Genomic DNA, 21108 nt, shown 5'->3' on the forward strand with positions numbered 1-21108 from the left:
TTTGACCCAGAAATAATCTTAGAGGGGTAAGAAGAGGTTAAGTGGATGGTATTATGGAAATCAGGCATCTAAAATAGAAAACTCTTGAAACTCAGCCAGAAATTGTAGAAATTTCCCAAATAAGCTGGGAAATTTACAAATGGCTTAGAAGTGTCATATGAGAAAATAAAATTGTAATAGAGATATAGAAGGCAGAAGATGAGAGCACATTTTTACTGGAATCAGAATATAAACCCTGGGACTGATGCTAACTTGTTTCCTGAATTCGTTTCACATATCCCCTCTACTTGGAGATGAATATCTAGGAAAGGAAATGCAAATTTAGGGAAACAGTGGACATTACTGGACACCCAATCTGTGCGGGGCTTTATGCTGTACTAGTGCTGGGGGTCTAAAGAGAAGACTGAGGGCCCCTGCTCTTCTTCTGGAGAACGGCTGTTTGCTTTTCTGCCATGAACCTGGAAGGGAGGAGAGAATTCTTTTCTCTAGCTGCAGAACAGAATAGCGTCTCTAAGTTGTCTCCTGAACAGAACATGTCTTATTTCAAAACCAAGGATGGGGGGGGTTCTACAAGCAACAATGAGGGCCTTCTGAGCTCCTGGAATGTTGCTGAGGGTGCACAATCTTTACCAGTTGTGAAACGTGGCCAACCAAGAGATGGGACTCTTCCACTATAAGCACAAGCCACATGCCAGTCTTCAGTCTGACATCTCAGCAGTTTCTGAGTCCTTCAGGAGCCAAGTTAGGCATGCGGTTCGCAGTGAGTTAGGAACATAAGCCTCTGTTGGTCTTCTTGCTGCTTTTCTTAGAAACTGCATCCTTCCCACACAAGTGAAAAAAATGATCAAACTAACAAATTTAGCATTAATTAAAAAATCATAATGCAACCAAAAAGTATGTGCATGTTCGGGGCGAGGGAGTTGATGTGGAAAGTAAGTGGCACTGCGTTTGCAGTTAGCCAGAGTCCCAGGAGCCAGTCCCACCTACTGGCGAGAAAACCACAGGAGCCAAGCAACCTTCTCCAGGTGGTCCCTGGAATGGTTAAAGGCCCAGGTGGGGAAACTGCAGTCAGGACTCATAGTAAAAGCTTCATTAGGAAAATGATGAGTCCATATCCATGAAGAGACTGAGTGTGTTGTATCTCATGCCTGTATATGCCACACATCTATAAACATGAGCATGTGGGTGCATGTACAGAAATACCTCTACAGTTTTCAAGTCTTTCCTCGGGGTTCTCAAATGTTTAAGAGCATAAACAATGGAAAAGTGTAAGTTTCTCTTTGACCTTGGCTATAAAGTAGTGGTCCTCAAAACCAATTATGTATCAAAATTACCTAGGAAACGTTTTTAAAGATACACATGCTGTGGCCCCACCCCAGCTGGACTGAATCAGAATGTCCCCTCGGTGATGCGCATCTGGGAACTGACAGTATTTGGCAAGTGGGCAACGGCTGTACAATCCAGTTAAATGCCACTTGACACTTTCAGGACAGCATGTTTGCTCTTGGCTCCAAGGCTGTGGCTAAAAGAAAGCCTGATGCTTAAGACAAGGAGTTCAAAAAACACTGTCTGGGGACCCTTCCAGATTTCACTCCCCTTCCACACAGCTTACAGCAGGAAGGAGTGCCCTTGGGGACAAAGGCTGAGCCTCAGGTTCCAGGGGAAGCAAATCCTACCTGAAGTCCTCTGGCAGGTTTCCTGGCAGAGCCTGAGCTTTCTGAAGAGGAGGGTAGGCTTCCTCTCACCCCAAGTGGCTCTCTCTCTTTTCACCCCAAGTAAAACTAATGAAAACTAACAAGTATGGAGCACCTACTACGGACCAGCACTGAGCCAAGTTGAGCCATTGTTGTGTTCACTGAATTGTCACAAAACTGTAGGGGGAGCTGCTGTTATCCCCATTCGGCAGGTGAGAGAACCAAGGCTTGTCCACAGCTGCAAAGCGGTAAGGGACTGTCAGAAAGAAGCCTAGGCCACTGGACTCGGGGGCCCAAGTGTTGGACCACTGGACACCACGCCCTCCAATCAGCTCTGCCATGTGGCCCACACAGTACAAGGGAAATGAGTAGATAAAGAGAGAATTACTTTTAACCTTCACATTAATTTCATAACCAAATAGGAGGGTGTTTCTTGGCATAATGGTCTTCTGCCAGTGGTAGAGAAAGAGAGGAAGCAAGAGAAAATACAGGCCAGATATGTGGAAATGTATGTGCTGCCTCTTTGTTTTCATGATACCAATTCATTTTGCTTTGGGGATTGGAATAATCGCTTAATTTGGGTGATTAAGGTGCCAAGCATGACCTCCTTCCTTTGCACTAACTACAATGAAGGCAACCCCACCTCTAAGAGTCAGTGTTCACAGACTTTTCTAACGCCCCACCCAATTTCTACTCCAGCAAAGTTCTCCAGGCGCTCTGATATTATGTAAAACGTATTCTCTGGGCTGGGAGGGAGGCTGAGGAGATGCTTTGCTCAGTGTCTCATCAAAGCCTTCTCCACGCACAAGTACATCTTTAGCATTTATGGAAAGCTCTGCTTTTTTAGCCCCTTTCCCAGTCACTTCCACATTAATTAGTAAGGGTATCATTTTATAAATTACAGCTTCGTATCAGAGGAAAGCAGAGTTTATCTTAATTTAGTCAGCTGTGTGAAATACAGTGCCCTAATTTTAGACCGCTGGTTCTGCAGATCCCTGCGGAGTAAGAGAATGACAGGTCTTCCAGAGAGAAATCCCAGTGGGTGCCCTGCAAGTCTCACTCCCACCTCCAACAGCAACCCTGGCGGGGCTGCTGAAGGAATCCCAGGACACTGAGTGGCATCTTCTCCACCATTAGCAATTTAGATTGGAATGTGAATCCTCCAAGTGGCACAGGAAAGCAGTCCCGGTTAGCTGTGGGGCTCTGACAGGTGCCCAGGCAAGAGGCTCTGGCACAGAGGGGGGTGACAGGGGCCCTGGCTCTGGAGCAGAGCACAGGTCTGGGAGGATGGTATTAATGCCAGCAATAAACACCAGACGATCTCAGTCCAAAAGGGGAAGCCCAACAGCCTTAACTGTAACTGGGCTGAGCAGGCACGGCCACAACTGGAGTCCTGATTGCCCCTGCCGGGAGCGTGTGGGAGGAATGCCTGGAAAGCGGGGAGCAGGGACAGGCGATGTGAGTGGGCTTGTGGGGCAGCTCAGGACCTGCAGAGCCACTTCAGTCCACAGGAAAAACAAGGGGAGCAGCAGAAACAGGAAGTGTGCACAGGACGGAGGAACACTCCACACGTCCTTCCCCCCTCCCCTGTCATCTCCCCACTCTTGTGGACTTGCCCATAAACATCTCCTTATTCTCCTCACGGCCCTGAAATCATCCTAAACTGAGTAGTGGGCACTGGCTACTTTCCCACCGCCCGGCAGTCTGGCCCGACTGTTCACTGCTTCCTGCACTCAGAGACTGAACAGCAAAGACTTGGGAATTCAGGTCCCCAGAAAGGATTAGTTCAGGTGTTTTCAGTAGGCGGGGAGCACCTCTGAAAACCACAGGCAGCTTTGGTAATTCCCAAAATTACTAGTTAGATGATCATCTAGACAAGTGGTGCTAGAAACCTCCACTGACTCTGAGGTAACGGGCCTGGGACGAGGCCCAGGCGCTGGGATTTTACGGCTTCCCTGGTGACGCAGACGTGCAGTCAAGGCGGAGACTGCCGATCGAGACTCCTCCATGGGGTGCAAAACTGGGCATCCTCACCACCTTCTACCACCGCCGGAGACCGGCAGCACTTCCAGGATTCACAGTGTCACCTAAAGGGAGAATGTCTGCTTGGCTGTGAAACCCTCAAGAAGGCTCGTCCCCATGGAGGAGTGCCACCCACTTGGAAAGTGAGATGAACCGTCACTTGTAGAAGAGCTCCTGGAGTGGCAGAAAGTGCCACCCCTCCCTGGGTGCCTGTGATGGGGACGGCCATGTGGGACTGTGGCCTGATGGCTCCACAGCGCCAGTGGGCGCACCTCGGACCGACCCTCTACTGCTGTTCACGTGCCTCTGGCACCCACTGCACGCTGGCCCTCAGACACCAGGCGACCTGCTCCTAGGGAGCTGAGACTCTGGGGGTTGCACTTAGGAAGCTCCTACTTGTCAGTTAAACAAAAGAATAATCCACAGCCCCCTTCTCAGTGTGTACTTTTGCTGTCATCCAACAGCCCATTACCATGTCACAGCACAGCATACCCTTCCGTAGGTCACTTTGTTTAAAATGACATGGATAATGCACATGTCAGCAAGCTGACAGTCCTGGCCGTCCTTCAGAGATAAAAACCTCAGGGCGAGAGTCTGTTCTTATCTGGGGGACATGCATTGGTCTATCATCCAAGTCAGGCAGAACATGATTTCTCCAGAGAGCACTTTTTTCATTTCCTGATTTTAAGGAAATCAAATAAGCACCATTTGTCTTCATCTGAATATGCTTGACCTGCTCAAATGATGATGTCTCGCATTTTCTAACAGGCTACATATGCTGAATTCAAATTAACAACAGTGCAGAACAAGAGCCTTTACATCTCTCTGGGAGGCTGGCAGCAGAGAAGGAGGGAAAAATCTGGGCTGATGGCAAGATCCCACTAACTGTGAGCTGCAGATTCTGAGTAAAATCAGCAAGCATGTATGAGGGGACAGTCGCAAAACAGGGCTCAGGAAGACCAGTTCCGCGGGAAAGATCCAGAAACTGGGGAAGGGGGGACTAGTCCCTTCCTTTCGGTGCCAAGTAATATGGAAACCATAATATTCAGGTAATGCTTTTTGAAATACCTAAAGTAGGAATACAGTTGAAACGAAATTTGGTTGGAGGATTTGAACATCTAGAAAGAAAGACCAAACACACAAACGACCCCTTTGTTTCAGGCAGCAGGAAGTACACTTTACCAGGCAGTGATCCGATCTTCTGAAAGCTCAAAAATACAGTTCCTTTCTTGATCCACGAGAACTGGACACACAGAGGCTGGTGGCCGTCAGCCTCGAAACAGTGTGTGTACCTGCTGGAAGAACTGCCCTCCCACCTGGCCACCCACCTGAAGGAGAAGAGAGCAGTTCCCACCTGACTTCCCCTGCCCGCCCTCACCTCAGGATGACATTCCCAGAAACATCACCATTAACGTTTCCACCAACAAGGCTGACATGTACAGAAAGGCAGGAAAAAGCATATGGGCCATAAAAGAAATGAAAACATGACATTATAAATACATGCTAGTGTGCTGAATGTTCCAATCAAAGATTTAAAAAAAATCAGATGGCTATTAAAATAAATAATTTCCTCTTTTCTAATCTTCTATACAGTTAAAAACTTAGTGTCACATGTGCAATTTTAAAGGGCTTGTTTAAAAAAAGTGGACTTCATGAATTAAATGTCATCTCCTATCATGGGAAATGTTGCTGTGTGAATAAAGCCTGTCTTTACGGAAGAGGAAGGGGCTGTCACCCACCATGCAGCCGGCACCCCACCACCTGCGGCCGGTTGGGGGAGAACCACAGTGCTCACAGTGTGCTGTATGCTGTGCCCACAATTGTGGGGTGTGGGGGTCTTACCTTCTCTTCCTGGTCACTGTCGCTGTCACACTGAAAAGAAAAGGAAAACAAGAGAATAAGGGTTAGTGTGAAAATTGAGTAGGTTTTTGTTTCTGATACAGAAAAAGGCAGCAAGAGAAGGAAATAGGAAATGCCGTCTGAGCTGGAAAGAGTTTCTTCAGTTCAGGTGCTGGTATACCAATGAGAAGCGAAATGCTGAGAAGTGGCTCTGCCGACTTCCTCTGCTGCCCGCCCTCTGTCACAGCGGGGGTGCCCATCGAGGGGCCAACCCGGCCACAGGATTAAGGTGAGTCAAGATCATTCAATGGGATTCAGAGCAAAATCAATTCTTGAATGGAGGCTTTCTACCTTCTCCTAATGTCAATGGCTGTCTCTCTCCTGGTGCTTTTCTAGAAGCCAAGAGGCGAACCTCTGGACACTGCATTCCCTCGTGCGGACTTGGGAGGAAATAGAACATAATGGGCGAGGCTCAGCATCAGGGATGGCTGCCTCTTCCAGGGTTTGGAGGCCCAGAGAACAGAGGGAATATTCTTTATAAAAAACATGCCAAGGGGATGAGTCCAGGGTAACAAATCAACAATATAGGCCAAAAAAAAAAGTTTTATGGCAGTAGACTCACACCATGTCTAACAGATCCCAAATGCCAATGGTAGAGCTGGGTCTGGGATACCCAGAGAATGATAATAAACTCAAAGCACCGGGTTCCTCAGTACAAGAAAAGAAGGAAAAAGAGAATACATTTTTGGGAAAAAAAAGTAAGAATGTTTCATTATACAGTATTTTATTTTTAAAGAAGGCATGTGTTTTGTTAGAGTAAATGCACAGTAGAGTAATGTATCCATTCATCCACTCAACTGCCCTTGAGGAGCACTGCTAAGCCAGACAGATATTCAAACAAGACACAGCACTGGCCCCTAAGTAGCTTTCAGGTGAGCAGCACAGTCACGCACTGCGTGGCAACCGGGGCATTTTCTGAGAGATGTGTTCTTTGGCAATGTCACTGTGAACATGATAGAGTGCACTTACTCAAACCTAAACCATGTAGCTGACTACAGGCCTAGGCTCCACAGTGTAGCTGACTGTTCCCAGGCTACAACCTGCACAGCAAGTTTCTGTATAAAACAATGTGAGTTTAAATCAAGCGCAAGAGAAAATGATGCAGCCAAAAGATGCAGTGAACATGGGATACATGAGGCTGTGGCCGGTGTAACACCATGTACTGTTTTACAGCAAACTTTTTTTATATCAAATAAAGAGTACACTCTAAAATAACATTAAGTATAGGAAATACATCAACCAGCAACACAGTCATAATTAATCAATATTATGTATTGTACCTAATTGTAGGTGCTACACTTCCATAGGACTGGCAGTGTAGTAGGTTGGCTTACGTAAGCATCTCCACAGACACGTCAGTTATGAGTCATACTATGACGTTACAACAGCTACAAAGTCACAAAGTGATAAAAACTTTTCAGCTCTATTATAATCTTATGGGGCCACCATCATATATGTTGGCTGACTGAAACATTGTTTGTTGTGGCATGTGACTGTGGAAATAGACTCTGAACACAGACCCTGAGCACGAGTGTGGCGTGATCAGAGTGACATTCTATTAAGATGACCCTTCCCATGGTGGAGAAGAAAGAGTGCCCTGTGGGGAAGGACGCAGGACATGGGGGTGCCAGTCTGGCAACCACTGCACTGTCTAAACCAGCATGGTGTGTGGTTTGAGAAAGGGATGAACAGATGGCAGAGCAATTCTGAAGGTAGAACCCACAGGACTTGATAACACATGGATATGGGAAGCAAGTGAGAGAGATGAGTCTAGGATGATGCCAAGGTTTTTTAGTGTGGCCACCTGGATATGGGAGTTGATGTTGCTATGAACAGAAACGGAAAATAAATTTGCTTATACAGCAGTCACTACTGGTTAGATACCCATAGCCATTCACAATCCCTTCTCTAGTCTGCACCTTGTTCTGAAATTTTAAGATTGAAAAAGACAGATACGACATTCTCTCTCTCTCAACTTTCCTTGCAGCTAAGGGTGGCCACCAGATACAGTTTTGGCTGAGACGTGAGGAAATGTCTGCTGAGAGTTCTGGAAAAATGTTCTCTTTTCAAAAAAGGAAGAAAGGCAGGAAGCACTTGCCTCTTGCCTTTGAACGTGACTACATGATGATGTGATCAGATCTGTGGCAGCCATCTTGCAAAAGGGAGGCTAACAGTCTAAGTACAAAAACCAGATGATGGGGCTAAAGGAAGAAAAACGCTGGCACCACCAAGCCACTTGAACTAACCTCAGTCCAGAGGCAGCCTGCCTCTGGACTTTTTTGGTCAGATAATAATGTTACCTTAATGTTTACTGTTTAAACTACCGTTAGAATGTTTTCAACTGAACCCTGGCTGGTGTGGCTCAGTGGATTGAGCACGGCCTGTGAACTAAAAGGTTGCTGGTTTGAATCCCAGTCAGGGCACATGCTTGGGTTGTGGGCCAGGTCTCCAATAGGGGGTGCTTGACAGGCAACCAAATACTGATGTTTCTCTCCCCCTCTTTTTCCCTCCTTTCTTCCCTCTGTAAAAATAAATAAATAAAACCTTTAAAAAAAGAATGTTTTCAGTTGAAAATAACAAAAACCTTATCCATATGGACATCTTGGTGTTATGACACAATTTGGAGACTACTTCCTCTTTCCAGCCTAAGCTCTCTGCACTGTAAGCATTTAGAAACTCACAGCACAACATTATAGTCTGGAGGGGTTATAACATTCTCTTTTCCACTGGCTCCTCAAAGCCATAGGGTTATCAGAGTTTTAGAGACAGTGCTTTAACCAAGGACAACTGCATTATTTTCAACTAAGCTTCCAGCCCCGGATTGTCTAAACTTACTTTCTTTTACCTTGTGAGTAGATTTCTCTATTATAAAAAGTCAAATAGGTTGACAGAGAAAAGGGGTGACATGAAGACTCTGAAGGCCTAAAACAGTAGATCAGGAACAAAAGTTCTAATTGTGTGATTTTTCCATTGCCTTTAATTAAGCCTTCCTTGAAGTTCCCAAGTTCTGGGCACATTTTCAAGAGTGACAAAGCATGATTCAGGAGGGGTGTGGAAGGGAGAAGAGGGTTTTGCCAGGCTGGCTCATGTTCCCAGATGTTCACAGCCTGCCTTGTGAGGTAATCAATGACAGCTGAAGGCTGTGGCATAGCATCTGCCCACATCCCCAAGGACTGGTGTGCAGGGGCCAGAAGGAGTGGGGAGGTCGAGAAAGAACCACCACTGTCCACACCCACCCCCCATCCTAACAGCAGTATGTCCCTGGGAATGGTTATTTCTATCCAAGTGTTAAGCTTTCTGCTTTCCAACAGTCCAGTTCTAATTTCAAGGTCCACTTAATTCCGCATCAAGTAATTACTGATATACCCAGAAGCACCTTGTCTCCAGAGTTAAGCATATGGTGGAGAACTGAGACCTACTGGTATCCATTATGGAAACAGCACGGATGCCAAGCCGATTAAAAATGCCCAGGCTCCCCACACAACATGCCCGGTGAGTGACAGCTCCTCGACAAGGCCAGTCGCAGAGTCTGCCAAAACAGTCTCTGCTGCACTGGGGCCCACATGGTGTGCTGAGAAAACAGTTCCATTTCTGGTATTAAATTCCCATACTGACCCGAGGACTTTGCCGTGAGCTCAGCAGGAGCGCACCATCCAATTTACAGCTCCGCTCTCTGGAGCCTCGAGTGCCAGCCCCTGGCAGAGACGAATGATGGTCAACCCCTCCAGCTCATAAATTATGCAAAGGCAATAAATGCACTCAGCAAACAGCGCCTAACGTTTGCCTAGCCTGGCTCCTAACACACTCTGTAAAAAGCCAGAAGCTCGACACATACAAGAGGTCTATTCCACTCATAAAGGGGGTTTGTTGACAACTCCAGACGGAAAGCAAGTCATGGACCTAAGGAGTCTTTCTGCTTCGCTGGCAGCGGTTTATGGGCCTGCTTTATGAAAAAGGGAGGCTGTTTTATAGAGTCAGTGTGGGTAGAATTCCTGGTCTCAAATTCACTTTTAATACACTGTACAACTTTCATACCCTAAGTTCAATACGTGGTGGATTTGGGGCCATATGATTCTTGGTCTTGAAAGGTTAAAAGAAGAAGTGTCTGCTCCCCAGTCCCTAGATACCCACTGCAATTTACCAGAGTTCACGTTGAGCCACCTCCTCATTCAGGTTTATGTTCTGCATGAGGCTGGGAAATGGAAAAGGCATGTCAAATGCAGAAACAGGGTCCCAGCTGATTTGACCATTTTAAGCATTTTGACATCGAGGTCCCACATTGGTTTATTAGCAAACAGGTTGCACACTAACGACCAGGTTGAGGTGACAGAGTACTCTCCATGACTAGATTTCAAAGCCCTTTGTGAAAAGCTGAGAATATTTTCCACCATTTTAAAAGAAATGAAAAGAAACCACTAGCTCTTACACACTAGCCAGGAGAGAATGCTTGGTCAGTGAGCCTTCAGATAAAGATGCCACCCAAACCCACCACAGACAAGAGAGCAAAACAGGGGACATGAAATTCAAACCACATGCCTTAGATGCAGAATTAGGAAGGGACTAGTTCCTCACCTGAGTATAGGACGCCATCCCAACACATCCCCACCCGCTCCATCACACCTTCTCCTCCCTCTGCCGTCACAGATGAGGCCTGAACCTGTGGAGGCACCTCCTTCCTTCCCCAGACAGGCCCCACCCCTTAAACTCCTCAACCAACCCACCCACCCACCCGCCAACCCACCCACCCACCTAATAGCTTTTCCTTGTAAAAACTAATACATATTTATTTACTACAATTTTTAAAAAATCACCCATAATCTACCATCCATAAAATAAACACTGTTAACATATTTGTATAATTCTTCCCAGTGTTTTCGCTATCCTTTCCATCCTTCATATATACACATTTCAAGAAATAAAATCCTACTATTTTGTAACTTGCTTTGTTTTTGCATAATATGCCAAATATTTCAGTTTAATGAGTAAAATTGTCCTTATAAAAAGGCTGCACTGCAATCCACTGTTTGAATTGTAAATAATCTAGTTAAAATTCCCTCATGCCAGATATCTGGATGGTTTCAATGGAACATCCGGAATTTTTCCCTTGTACACATTCACCAATATTGTTTTTCCTCGTATCTTTCCATGGCCCGTCCTTTTCTGCACATTCAGTAATGTCACTATCTCCCCAGAGTGCATCTGCAGTCCTGTTATTTCTAGAAGATTCCCAGGGAAGTCCTTAAAGATTTCCTTGGTCCCATCTACCATTCATATGTTGAAACTAAAAATCCCTATGCCCACCATTTGCCAGCTATGTGACTTTGGAAAGGTTATTTAAACTCTCAGTATCTCAGATTACTTACCCGTAAATGTGGGTGATCATGGATGGCATTCCCCTCATGAGATGAGTATAAAATGAGTTTATATATGTAAATTACGTAGACAAGACATGGTACAGAGCACATGGAGACAATACTGTTATCAATATGTTTCTGTGTGCTAATCCCCCTTCCTCAAGCCCTGTAAACACTTCAGACTCAAGTATCTGTCTAAATCTAGACCACCATCTTTGCTTACCCCAAACCTGCCCCTCTCCCATGCTGTTCCCGTGGATCACTGTGCATCACTCAACCGCCTGGGTGTAGAGTCTTGTCATCAGCCTTGAGCAGACCTACCTTCCTTGCTTACCCCACATCACAGTATTGATCCTACCTTTTAAAGCTTCTCCATCTCCACGGTCATGGACACTGCTTTAGATCTGGCTTCTGTTTTATCATTACAAGAGGCGAGTGACTTCTTTCCAGGCCCTATGGTCTCTTCCTTTTCTAATCCAAGTCCTTACTGACCACAGTCGATTTCCTAAATTTCAATTTGATCATGACACTTCTCCTGGCCTACAGGGCGATGAAAAGGTCTTCACACTGTTTCTAGCTCCCCCACTCCCAACTGCTACCTACTCCTTCAACACAGTGCTCCTCAGGCTTTCTGTGGATAGGGATCATTTGTTTTCACTTTGATTTGTTTTCTTTAATTCCCAATACATTGTGGATCAATATTTTTGTAATACACAGAAAAAATAGACTGTTAGAAAAATAAAACGCCAAGACATGTAAAAATATGTTATTTGACTGAAGAGATATAAAATTTACTCTACTGAATTGCCATACAAGTTTCCAAGCACACTCTCAACTACCATACTGACCTCACAGCAAACTCACGACAAACAGCTCATGGACTGGCCGTGGCCTGTACCCACACTTTTGAGCAGCACTATCCTAAAACATCCCTTGCTTTAGCCACACCTGGGCACATCTGGTCACATCTTCAGTCCTTACTATCTTTGCACTTAACAATTCCTTCTGCCTGGAATTCCATTTCACCAAGTTTTTACCAAAAACAAAACAAAACAAAACAAAACCCTTTAATGCACCTTTAAAAACACAGTGCATGTTCCAATATTTTTCTTAGTACTAAAAATTCTTAGAATTCTAATACTTTTAAAAATAATTAATTACTTCTGTCTCCATCCCTTACAAACTGTATTTCACTGTTTGCCACCAGTCTTCCCCACTAGAGAGTGATCCCCACATAGGTAAGGGCAATGCCTGTCTCACCTTCATATGTCCAGGCCTTGGGACATAGTAGGTGCTCAATCACACTGATAAATTTATCATGTTCTTCTTTAGAATTCTTCAAAATGTGGTTGATTCCATGCAACACAAGCAAACAATGACTTAAGAGGCAAGTAATTCCAGAGAAAGAAGGTGCAGGAAACATGAACTAACTGGACTGCTTAATACAATACAATGGGATGCATGTTTGAAGTTACTGGGCAGGGTTAAATTTGCCAGCAAAGCCTAGAGTCAGGGACCAGAAGAAAATCTCTTCCATTAAAAGGCCCAGAAACGATGTGATTATGATTTTACTGTAATTCCTCAAAAGGAAACATTTCTCATTTCCATTTGGAAATCTCAATATCTGTGTTTTAAGACTCTGATCCAAATTGAAATAAGTCAAGGTCTATGACACCTCCCTGCCTCATTCAGAATGAAGGAACAAGATGGAATTCTAGGTACCTCGTGATGGAATGCATTCTTAAGCAGAAAGTGGCAATCATTGAATATATCACATACAATGACATTGAGGAGGGCATTGCTCTCTATTCTGCTCAATGGACCTTGCTGGAACAGTTATTTCGTATCTCAAACCCATTTATCATTGCCACCAAAGATGTCAGGGCTGAACACCATCACTGAATAAAGTTATTTTATTCTTCTTTCTGCCTAAAGGAAATTAGAGGAAAACAAGGGAGAACCCCAACTTGTAAACTGCAGCATCTAACATCAGAGACAATTTAATTTGGCCAGTGACAAAACAAATTAATTCCCCTTTGGGCCAGGTGGTGTAGCCAAGACCGTAAAACATCCCTCACCTAAAGGCAATTTCAGAAGAATCCACCTGCAGAAAACACACACTTATTTTCTCACTGAAGAAAGTGGGGTGGCAGCACGGAGACTAAAAACGTGTCTACCCTCATCTTCCCATCTGCCCAGCCCTGTGCACATGCAAAACAGGCAGCGGCTGCGCGCCACGCGCAGCGACTCTGATGTTGTCCGTGTTCTGTCACCCCACAGAGCCCTCACTGAACATTGTTTACATCCCTCTCACAGTGGCTTTGGACTTCAAGTGAAATTTAAAGACACTGGAGCCCTACAAATAAAAAAAAAGTTTAATCCTGAAATGGTTTGAGGTATTCTTACTTATTATAAAATGTCATTGGTTCCTCCTCCTCTCTCTGTCAACATCTGATCAAATAAAATTGCTCAGAAAAAATGAAAGCCTAGTCAAAAAATTTGCATGCCAAACAACAGTTTAAAAAAATAAAGCTTCTGACAGTTATAAAAGAAGCACCTCTGAAAATCATACAAGGTCCACCAATGTTGAGCTGTTGAGGTAATGTGAAGAGTAACTTTCAGGAGCTTCCGGAATTCTCTGTTGGTAAGCCATCATTCCCACATGGGGAGTCCTCAGAATCTGGCATTTCTGCAAGTTCTCAGCTTGAACTGGCTAGAGCTCAAATGGCCAATGTGATCTGAGAGGCTACAGGAACACTTCCTATTCCCCTCCAGGGTCTTCGGGATGATCACGCAATTTCATTCAATAAGTAATTTTAAAATGTCTACTATGTGCTAGGTTCATTCTGACCACTCATTAGAAGTGAAAATACTTTGACATATCATTTTGTTTAAACCTGAAGTTCTAAAGCTCACAAATCAATTTTCAGTATTTTTCTTTTTGTCCCTTTGAAATCCAGGTGTATTTCATAAAACACTATGTATGCTGTAAATTTCCACTTAGCTCATTAAAATATCATTGGATTTTGGAAGTAGGAAAAGAAGTGGATATTTCACAAGTTTTTTGAGAGTTCAGCATTTTTTTCGCTTAGAAGAAAGGAAGTCACATATTGCCAAGTATAAACACACATAAACCCCAAAGATGAAACTTACTTAAAACCCAGAGCCCACAAGCCTCAGTGGCTGGCAAAATAAGAAAAATGAATTTCTTGTCCAAAGGTAAAACTCAGTCCAGGGCTGGGTAATTTGTAAAAGATTTCTTTTAAGCTTAAGCACCAGATCCTTTGCCTCTCTGTCATTGATTTACTGATTCTAAGTCATCAATAGCATTAATCCGTACCTGCCTAGGGACCTATTACAAATGACTTTGAAGATGGTGTGAAGCGAGACTGTGTTATGAGACCACAGTGTTATTAGCAGGGAGACATATCCTTCCGTGTTCTTTGGCGGTATTCTGTGTGACCCTGGAATGCTGCACTTTTTCCTTTCTGGATCAGAGTTGCTCCTTCCTTTGGGTGGGGCTGCAGTTCCCTAGGTTTGTTTCGACTAAAGACTGGTTCTTTCAGAGTCCTGTGTGAGCTAATAAAATCCAAATTTTCTGATGAGTAAAAAGGAAAAGTATGTTATGGGTTAAAATAATACAAGAGTCTATTTTTTCCGCTGTGTTGTGATCCGTAGAAATCACCCTGAGCCTTTTCCCTTTCTTCTCTGCCTGGGAAGCCAATTGCTTTGATTGCAGTGATATGAGCTAGCTAAAATGACTTGCCCTTGCTTGTGAGGCAAATGGAACATGCTAATAGAACTTATCGCATTACCCGATGCAAAAGTGCCATAGCTCATTACTTTAAGATAAAAGGATATCATTGCAGACGGCAAGCAGAATTGACTTTCTGAGGCCCGACTTGATGATGATTTAATCAACTGCTCTCTTTCACTTCTCATCTCTGTGCCTGTCGGTTTCACAGGTGCCGTTAAATGAGACACTCAGAAAGTGAGCGGAGGGAAAGAAATTGCTGTCATTACTTTTCAAGAAAGGAGGTATGCAAATTTTCGACAGAAAGATTGCGTTCATAATGGGCCTGGTAAAATACAAGGATCATGCTTGACAGGTGAGGGCAAGCCATTTGTATGTCCTTAAAGCGGAACCACCATCCTCGTTTAGAAATGTGCTCTGTAAGAGAAACTACAAATGAGAGGCCTGGTGGGGCCCAGGGAGGGGCAGGCCAAAGCACACAGGGTGGGTCCAAGCAGCTCTGGGGAGGGGGAGGGTGCTTAAAGTCAAATCCTGGCTCCACCACATTTGAGCTGGAGGATCTCTGGCAAGTGTCTTAACCTCTCTGTGCCTCAATTTCATTATCTATCAAATGGGGCCATTGACAGTACTTACCTCCTGGTTGTCTACAGCATTCACTGAGTTAATAAATATGTAATTAACACAAAAAGGTATAAAATAGTGCCTGACACATAGAAAGCACTCAGTAGATGGTATTCATTCATTCATTCATTCATTCGTCAACAAAAATTATCTTTTTTTTTAAGAGTATGTGTGCCAGGTGCAGGAAATCTAGTTTAGATAGAATACAATTCTTCATTGATTTCACATACGTAAGTCTGGTCCCCAGCAGATGGTGAGCTCCTCGGGAGAGCGATCTGGCTGTCCCTGGAATCATCACAGGGCCCAGTGTAGTTTTAGGACCTTAAAAGATGCCCAACAACTTGATGATTTATGGATTCCTCCTCCCTCCTGTTCATTTCTTATTTGTGATACTGTGCATGAAGCTCAAGCCCTGAGAGGAGTCTCCTCCTGGAGCAGGAAATGTCCATCATTAGTTGGGAACCTCAAGCAATTGCCACATGCCCTGCCTAGCCTGGGGAAGAAACCCACAGCCAGGAAGAACAGGCAGTTTCCCTTGAATCACCTTCAGAAAGGCAGAATGAATCTGAATAGATTAAATGATCAGGATAGTATGAACAGAGGTGATTTTTTCATCCACTTTGCCTTCAATAGGTAATTGTTCTATTTTCTCCAACACTCAAAGTAAAAGCATCTTTCTTAAAGTGCCTTTGACTCTGAGTTCTTTTTCCCCAGGTAACGAAGCTGATGCAAACCATTCTTCCTTCCAGTTCCTAAAGTTGTATAAAGCACTGAGTGTAGTTCCTGCTAAGCAGCACCTACATGATTCAATTCCCTGCCAAAGGGACAATGTCCTCCTCAGGCAAAAGGAGAAAGAGGAGATTCCAGACAGTAGAGCAGCTTGGAGCTGCTATTTCAGAAAACGCTGGTTCCTAAATTGCATTTCACTGTAGCATGGTTCTTTCAGGGAGAAATTCTCCATCGGGGCTATCTCAGAACATTTCTCCTACAAATGCCAGCCAACAGCTGTCCGTCGTTTTAAAAGAATGTCCTGACAACAGCCCAGGAGGGAAGCATTACAAGTCCTCCATTATCAAGAAGTTAAGGCTTCCAACAGCAGAGGCAGTATTTGAACCCAGTTCTGTTCATGGTTAGGTTCATGTTCTCAACAAGTACAGTATACCACTCTCTCATTCACTATCCAAAGAAACTACTTGAAGAAACATCTTGTTGATTGATTGCTTGGCAAAGGGTAGATTCAAGCTGAAACTGAAAAGAGGGAGCAACAGCCACAAGCAGCAGTGAATGTGGCTGTCAGCCACACATTTCTACTCTATCCCAGACAGCTCTCCCTCAAGAGGAGGACCCAGCCCAGAGCCTGGCTCAGGGAAGTGCTCCTTCAGCCTGTGGCTGACCTAGGTTCAAATTCTGACCCCTCCACTTAGCAGCCACACAGTCTTGGGGAAGGTACTTAACACCTTGGAGCCTACCTTTGTTTTTTCACATGTAAAGCGGGATGATACATACTCCACAGGATTTTTGTGAGAATTAAATGGGTTTAAGCGTGTGAAAGCATCCAGAAAAAAAGATTGTTTTATTTCTTCCAACTCTTTCATAAAAGATATGTTATATCACACTCAGAAGTGAGGTAACAATAGTTATTTAAATGTTGGGTTTCATTATTTTTGTCACTCTATTGCCAGAGGGGAAATCGCATCCTGCAAGGATTTCTGCTCAGGGGGTGTTCGAAGACTTGATACTATGCTATTCAGAAACAGAAACAACAACCCAAACACACAAAAACTGAAACTATCATTCTCTCTTAAAGAAGAGAACAACAGGAATCTTCCAGGCAACAAATGGTTTTATTTTGGTGATCAAATAACAAGGCAAGACACTTTAGAATTCAATTTCCTAAGCATTGCTGTAGGTTCTTGATGCAAACATTTTCGGTGGATATAATTTGGATTTATGCTTCTGTCACATAGTAGTCAGCAACCTGTACACAGGGACTGAAGTAAAATGCATAGGTATCAGATATGGGGTCTAAACTTGTAGGTTACGCATAGTGCAGTAAGGGCATGCGCTTTGACATTATTAAGATGTTCACTCAAATTAAAATTGGCAAAATAAACTAACAGACAAGGAGGATATCAAAACCACCAAGTGATTATTGGTACCACTAGGAAGCCAGCCATTTTGAAGTTTGTCCAGAGATTCTAACTGATCAGAGTAAGGAGCTACTTGGATAGCCTTGTGCACAAACTTTATTTCTATGCAAGGCCTATTTAGGGATTGATCTAACAAACTTAACCAACAGAGTAACCCTGCAAAGAGATAATACTTCCTAGAGCATTAACTCTGGTAACTGCAAAAATGGAGACTGGTTGAGAGAATATAGTGAAAGTGCTTGGCACTCACAGGCACTCAACAATTCCACCGCTTCTACCCCATGGGACACACGGAATGTCCATTCCCTCCCCCAAACACAGGAATGCTTTCTCTTTCTCTTTCTCTTTTCTGGCTGTATTTCAGCTGTTGGTTTCCAGCATCTTCAATACCACAGTCAGTTTCTCCAAACGTATCTCAGAATTTGCTTATAGCCTGTTCGTCCTACACGTGGCACCTAGGAGATGTTCAATACATATATGTGAAAGAATGAATTCATAAAGTACATTAGCAAAATACCTGCGGTAAGGTGTCACGGAAAGTGTGTATTTGAGATCAAGAACCATACAGCGGGCCATGGAGTGGTGTCTGAAAGTGGTGGAGTGTCCACGAGACATGCATGGAAAGTAATTCTTAAGGAAGTAACACCATACACTTGAAAAAATCCAATCATAAGGATACTCTTTTAAGAAAATCAGGAATATCAAAATCCAGATGTATTTCTTTTTACATTTGACTTGCCCTGAAGGCAACGAAAGCAACTGGCACTGAAGGGGGAATGGAAAATGGCGCTCTCATACTGAGGGAACATAATGGTCACGCCATCAACTTCCCACCTACCAGGCTTTTTGTTTTTAAAATGCAAGACAGTGAAAAGCACAGCTACAGGAACAGAAATACAGCTTGAGACAAACTGATTTACAAATATTCGAAGGAGGTTCAAGAGGATCCAAAGACACGTCAGGCTGATTCCTTTTTGTTTTCTCTTCATTAGGTACTTCACTACTGCCCCTCTTCGAATTCATCATATTCATAACTGGAATTTTAAGTTAAATTGTACCTAACAACAGTCTTTATTTTAAGATGGCTTGAAAACCTGGCCTTCTATATATCATAAACAAGGAAGGGTAGGATTACTATAAATTGTCTGTAAAAAAAATACAAATTGCCAAGATAAAAACACCCACTGGTCTGCCAGTCTCAAGTTTCCTGTTTTGACATACTATACGCAGTAATTTCGTATCCACAATCTCTTATTAGAAAATGAATGTGCTATTTTTCTGAATGCTGCAATTACAATAATTGAATTTAAAATGGGGATTGAGTTTCTCTATTTGGAGGAAAAGAATAATTGTGTATTTCTGATTAAAATCAAGGGGACTGAATAGAGGTTGTACAAATTCCAGCTCCAGTCTCCCGGAGTGACTCCTCGTCAGGCCAGAGAAAAGAACCCTTCAAACACAGCGAACTGGACCAGCGCCTCAGCAGCAGGCACCGTCTTTGGCCTCATTTGCTTTGTCTCCTGGCCTTCGGTCACAACACCCTGCGACAGAGGCAATCAGAACACCACGGCACTGTTACATGTTAAATGGCAGCCATGCTGGACTTCCCTACTGTGTCAAAAATGAAGAGCTAAAATGCAAGGAAAACAAACATCTCTTTGTGCTGAAAATGCCTGTCCCCTTGTAGACTGCCAACATTTTGGCGCAGTTTTCACTTCCCCAGTATAGAACCTCTTCCCTGGATGGGGGAAATGCGATGGTAGAAGGATGGGGTGGTAGGAGAAGAACTAGTGCTGTTTTCTAAAGGGCTGAGCTTCTTTTGTTTTACCAAAACATTGTTATGAAAAGCCACCTCTTAAGGTTCAGATGTAGAAAAAGAAAAAGAGATGGAGAGCTGTCTTGATTTTTTTTTATCTTATAATTTTATTTCTGATGGTACCATTCAGTCTTCTGAAACCCCTATTCACCCCAACATGAAGGTGGAACTGAGTCTCACAAGTCCTCCAAAATGTTCCTTAAAATTTTCCCAGCATAAAGTGAGCTTTACACTGCTCATTATTTTTAGTGGCTTTATTGAAATATACATGACATGGATAAATTGCCCATATTTAAAGGGCACTATTTAATCCATTTTCACATATGTATCCACCCAGGAAGCCATCACCACAACCAAGATGCAGGTGCACACACCCGTCACCCCCAAATTTCCTGGCGCCTTGTTAACCGCCCCAGTGTTCTCCCTGCCCATACCGCCTACGCACCCCCAACAACCGATCTGCTTCCTGTCACTATGGATTAGTTTGTATATTTTCTAGAGTTTTATATAAATGGAATCATACAGTGTGTACTCTTTCTGTCTGGTTTCTATCATTTACTGCATACTATTTGGACGCCTAATGAAATGGGAGCCTCCGAGCTGCACAGTGCAAGGCAGCCCTCCGGGGCCGCTGAGGCCGGGGTTTACAGTCATCCCCCAGGAACAGGACCGATTACTCGGTCTTACTTTATTCTTTGGCTTTATTATGTACTTCAGTAATCAATAAACACTTCTGTGGCAGAGGGTTTATTTTACCCTATAAATCCAAGGAGTGGAGAATGATATTAAGACATCAGTATGGATGGGCTCTGCTGCTCTGTAACACTAAGAGGAGAACGGGAGCCACAGATTTAAATCTAAGAAGGTTACAGAGCAGTCACAGCTCCTGGCTGGATGGCAGGGATCGTAAAAGACTCAGGCAAGATCTACAGCGATGCACTGTGAACCAATGGGGCTCTCCGAGCAGAAACCCAAACTGAGCAAGCAGGCCAGTTGGGAAAGAATTATAAGCACTGGCTTGAGTGGAATGTAAAGGGCCCCTCTCAAAAATCCAAAATATTTCTGAACAAATGAAGAGGTAGAGAGCAAATGCCGACTGCAGGCTGACTGTGCGGAAAGCCGTGCTCTGCTTTGGGAAGAAGCCTACTTGGTAGTCACCTGGCAGTCCCAGGAGGCTCTTAATTCTGTCCCGGGTGACCCCTGGCCCCAGGGCTCCGTGGGACAGCCCCAGGGGCATGTCTCCTGAGCCAGCCCATGGGACTCATCCTTCCTTTCGAAAGAGGACAGGGCGATACACAGAAGAGGAACTACAAATGGCCAATAAACACATGAAAAAAAGTTCAACTTCACTAATAATCAAAGAAATGAAAATTAAAAAGAGCTGTGTTTCTTTTCATCTATAAAATAGGGGAAAAATGTAAGTGCTGATGCTGACACACCATGTTGGCAAGGCTGTGGTGAGGCAGACCATCACCCACTTCTGAAGGAAGGTCAGTTTTCTATCTGCAAAACCGTCCTGCAGTGTGCATCCAGAGCCTTAACCCTTCAGCTCCACTCTTCTCTTTTTTGATATATATCTATATCTATATCTATATCTATATCTATATCTATATCTATATATATCTATATATCTATATATATATATGAAAGAGCAAAAATGTGTAGAACTTGTTTACAAATTTCATCAGGCCATTTGGAAACAGCCCAATAAGATACTTATATTCCTGTTTTCAACCTTACAGCACCTCCCCGCCCCTCCCCACCCCAATGCATACATTCTAGCATTCCAATTTTGCTG

At 43.9% G+C, this 21108-nt stretch overlaps 1 protein-coding gene across 3 annotated transcripts in view; it reads right to left on the bottom strand.

Annotated features, from left to right (window-relative positions):
* The window catches only part of AUTS2 (activator of transcription and developmental regulator AUTS2), a 1150881-nt gene that overhangs the window by 318139 nt on the left and 811634 nt on the right, over window positions 1–21108 (bottom strand). For all 3 annotated transcript variants that reach the window (XM_045819369.1, XM_045819367.1, XM_045819368.1), the window contains exon 5: window positions 5559–5588. In XM_045819369.1, the coding sequence (XP_045675325.1) occupies window positions 5559–5588 (30 nt within the window). The remainder of the gene's footprint in view (window positions 1–5558; window positions 5589–21108) is intronic.

This window comes from Phyllostomus hastatus, unplaced genomic scaffold (assembly GCF_019186645.2).
Source record: "Phyllostomus hastatus isolate PE091 unplaced genomic scaffold, TTU_PhHast_1.1 phas_scaffold_385, whole genome shotgun sequence".
Lineage (NCBI taxonomy): Eukaryota > Metazoa > Chordata > Mammalia > Chiroptera > Phyllostomidae > Phyllostomus > Phyllostomus hastatus.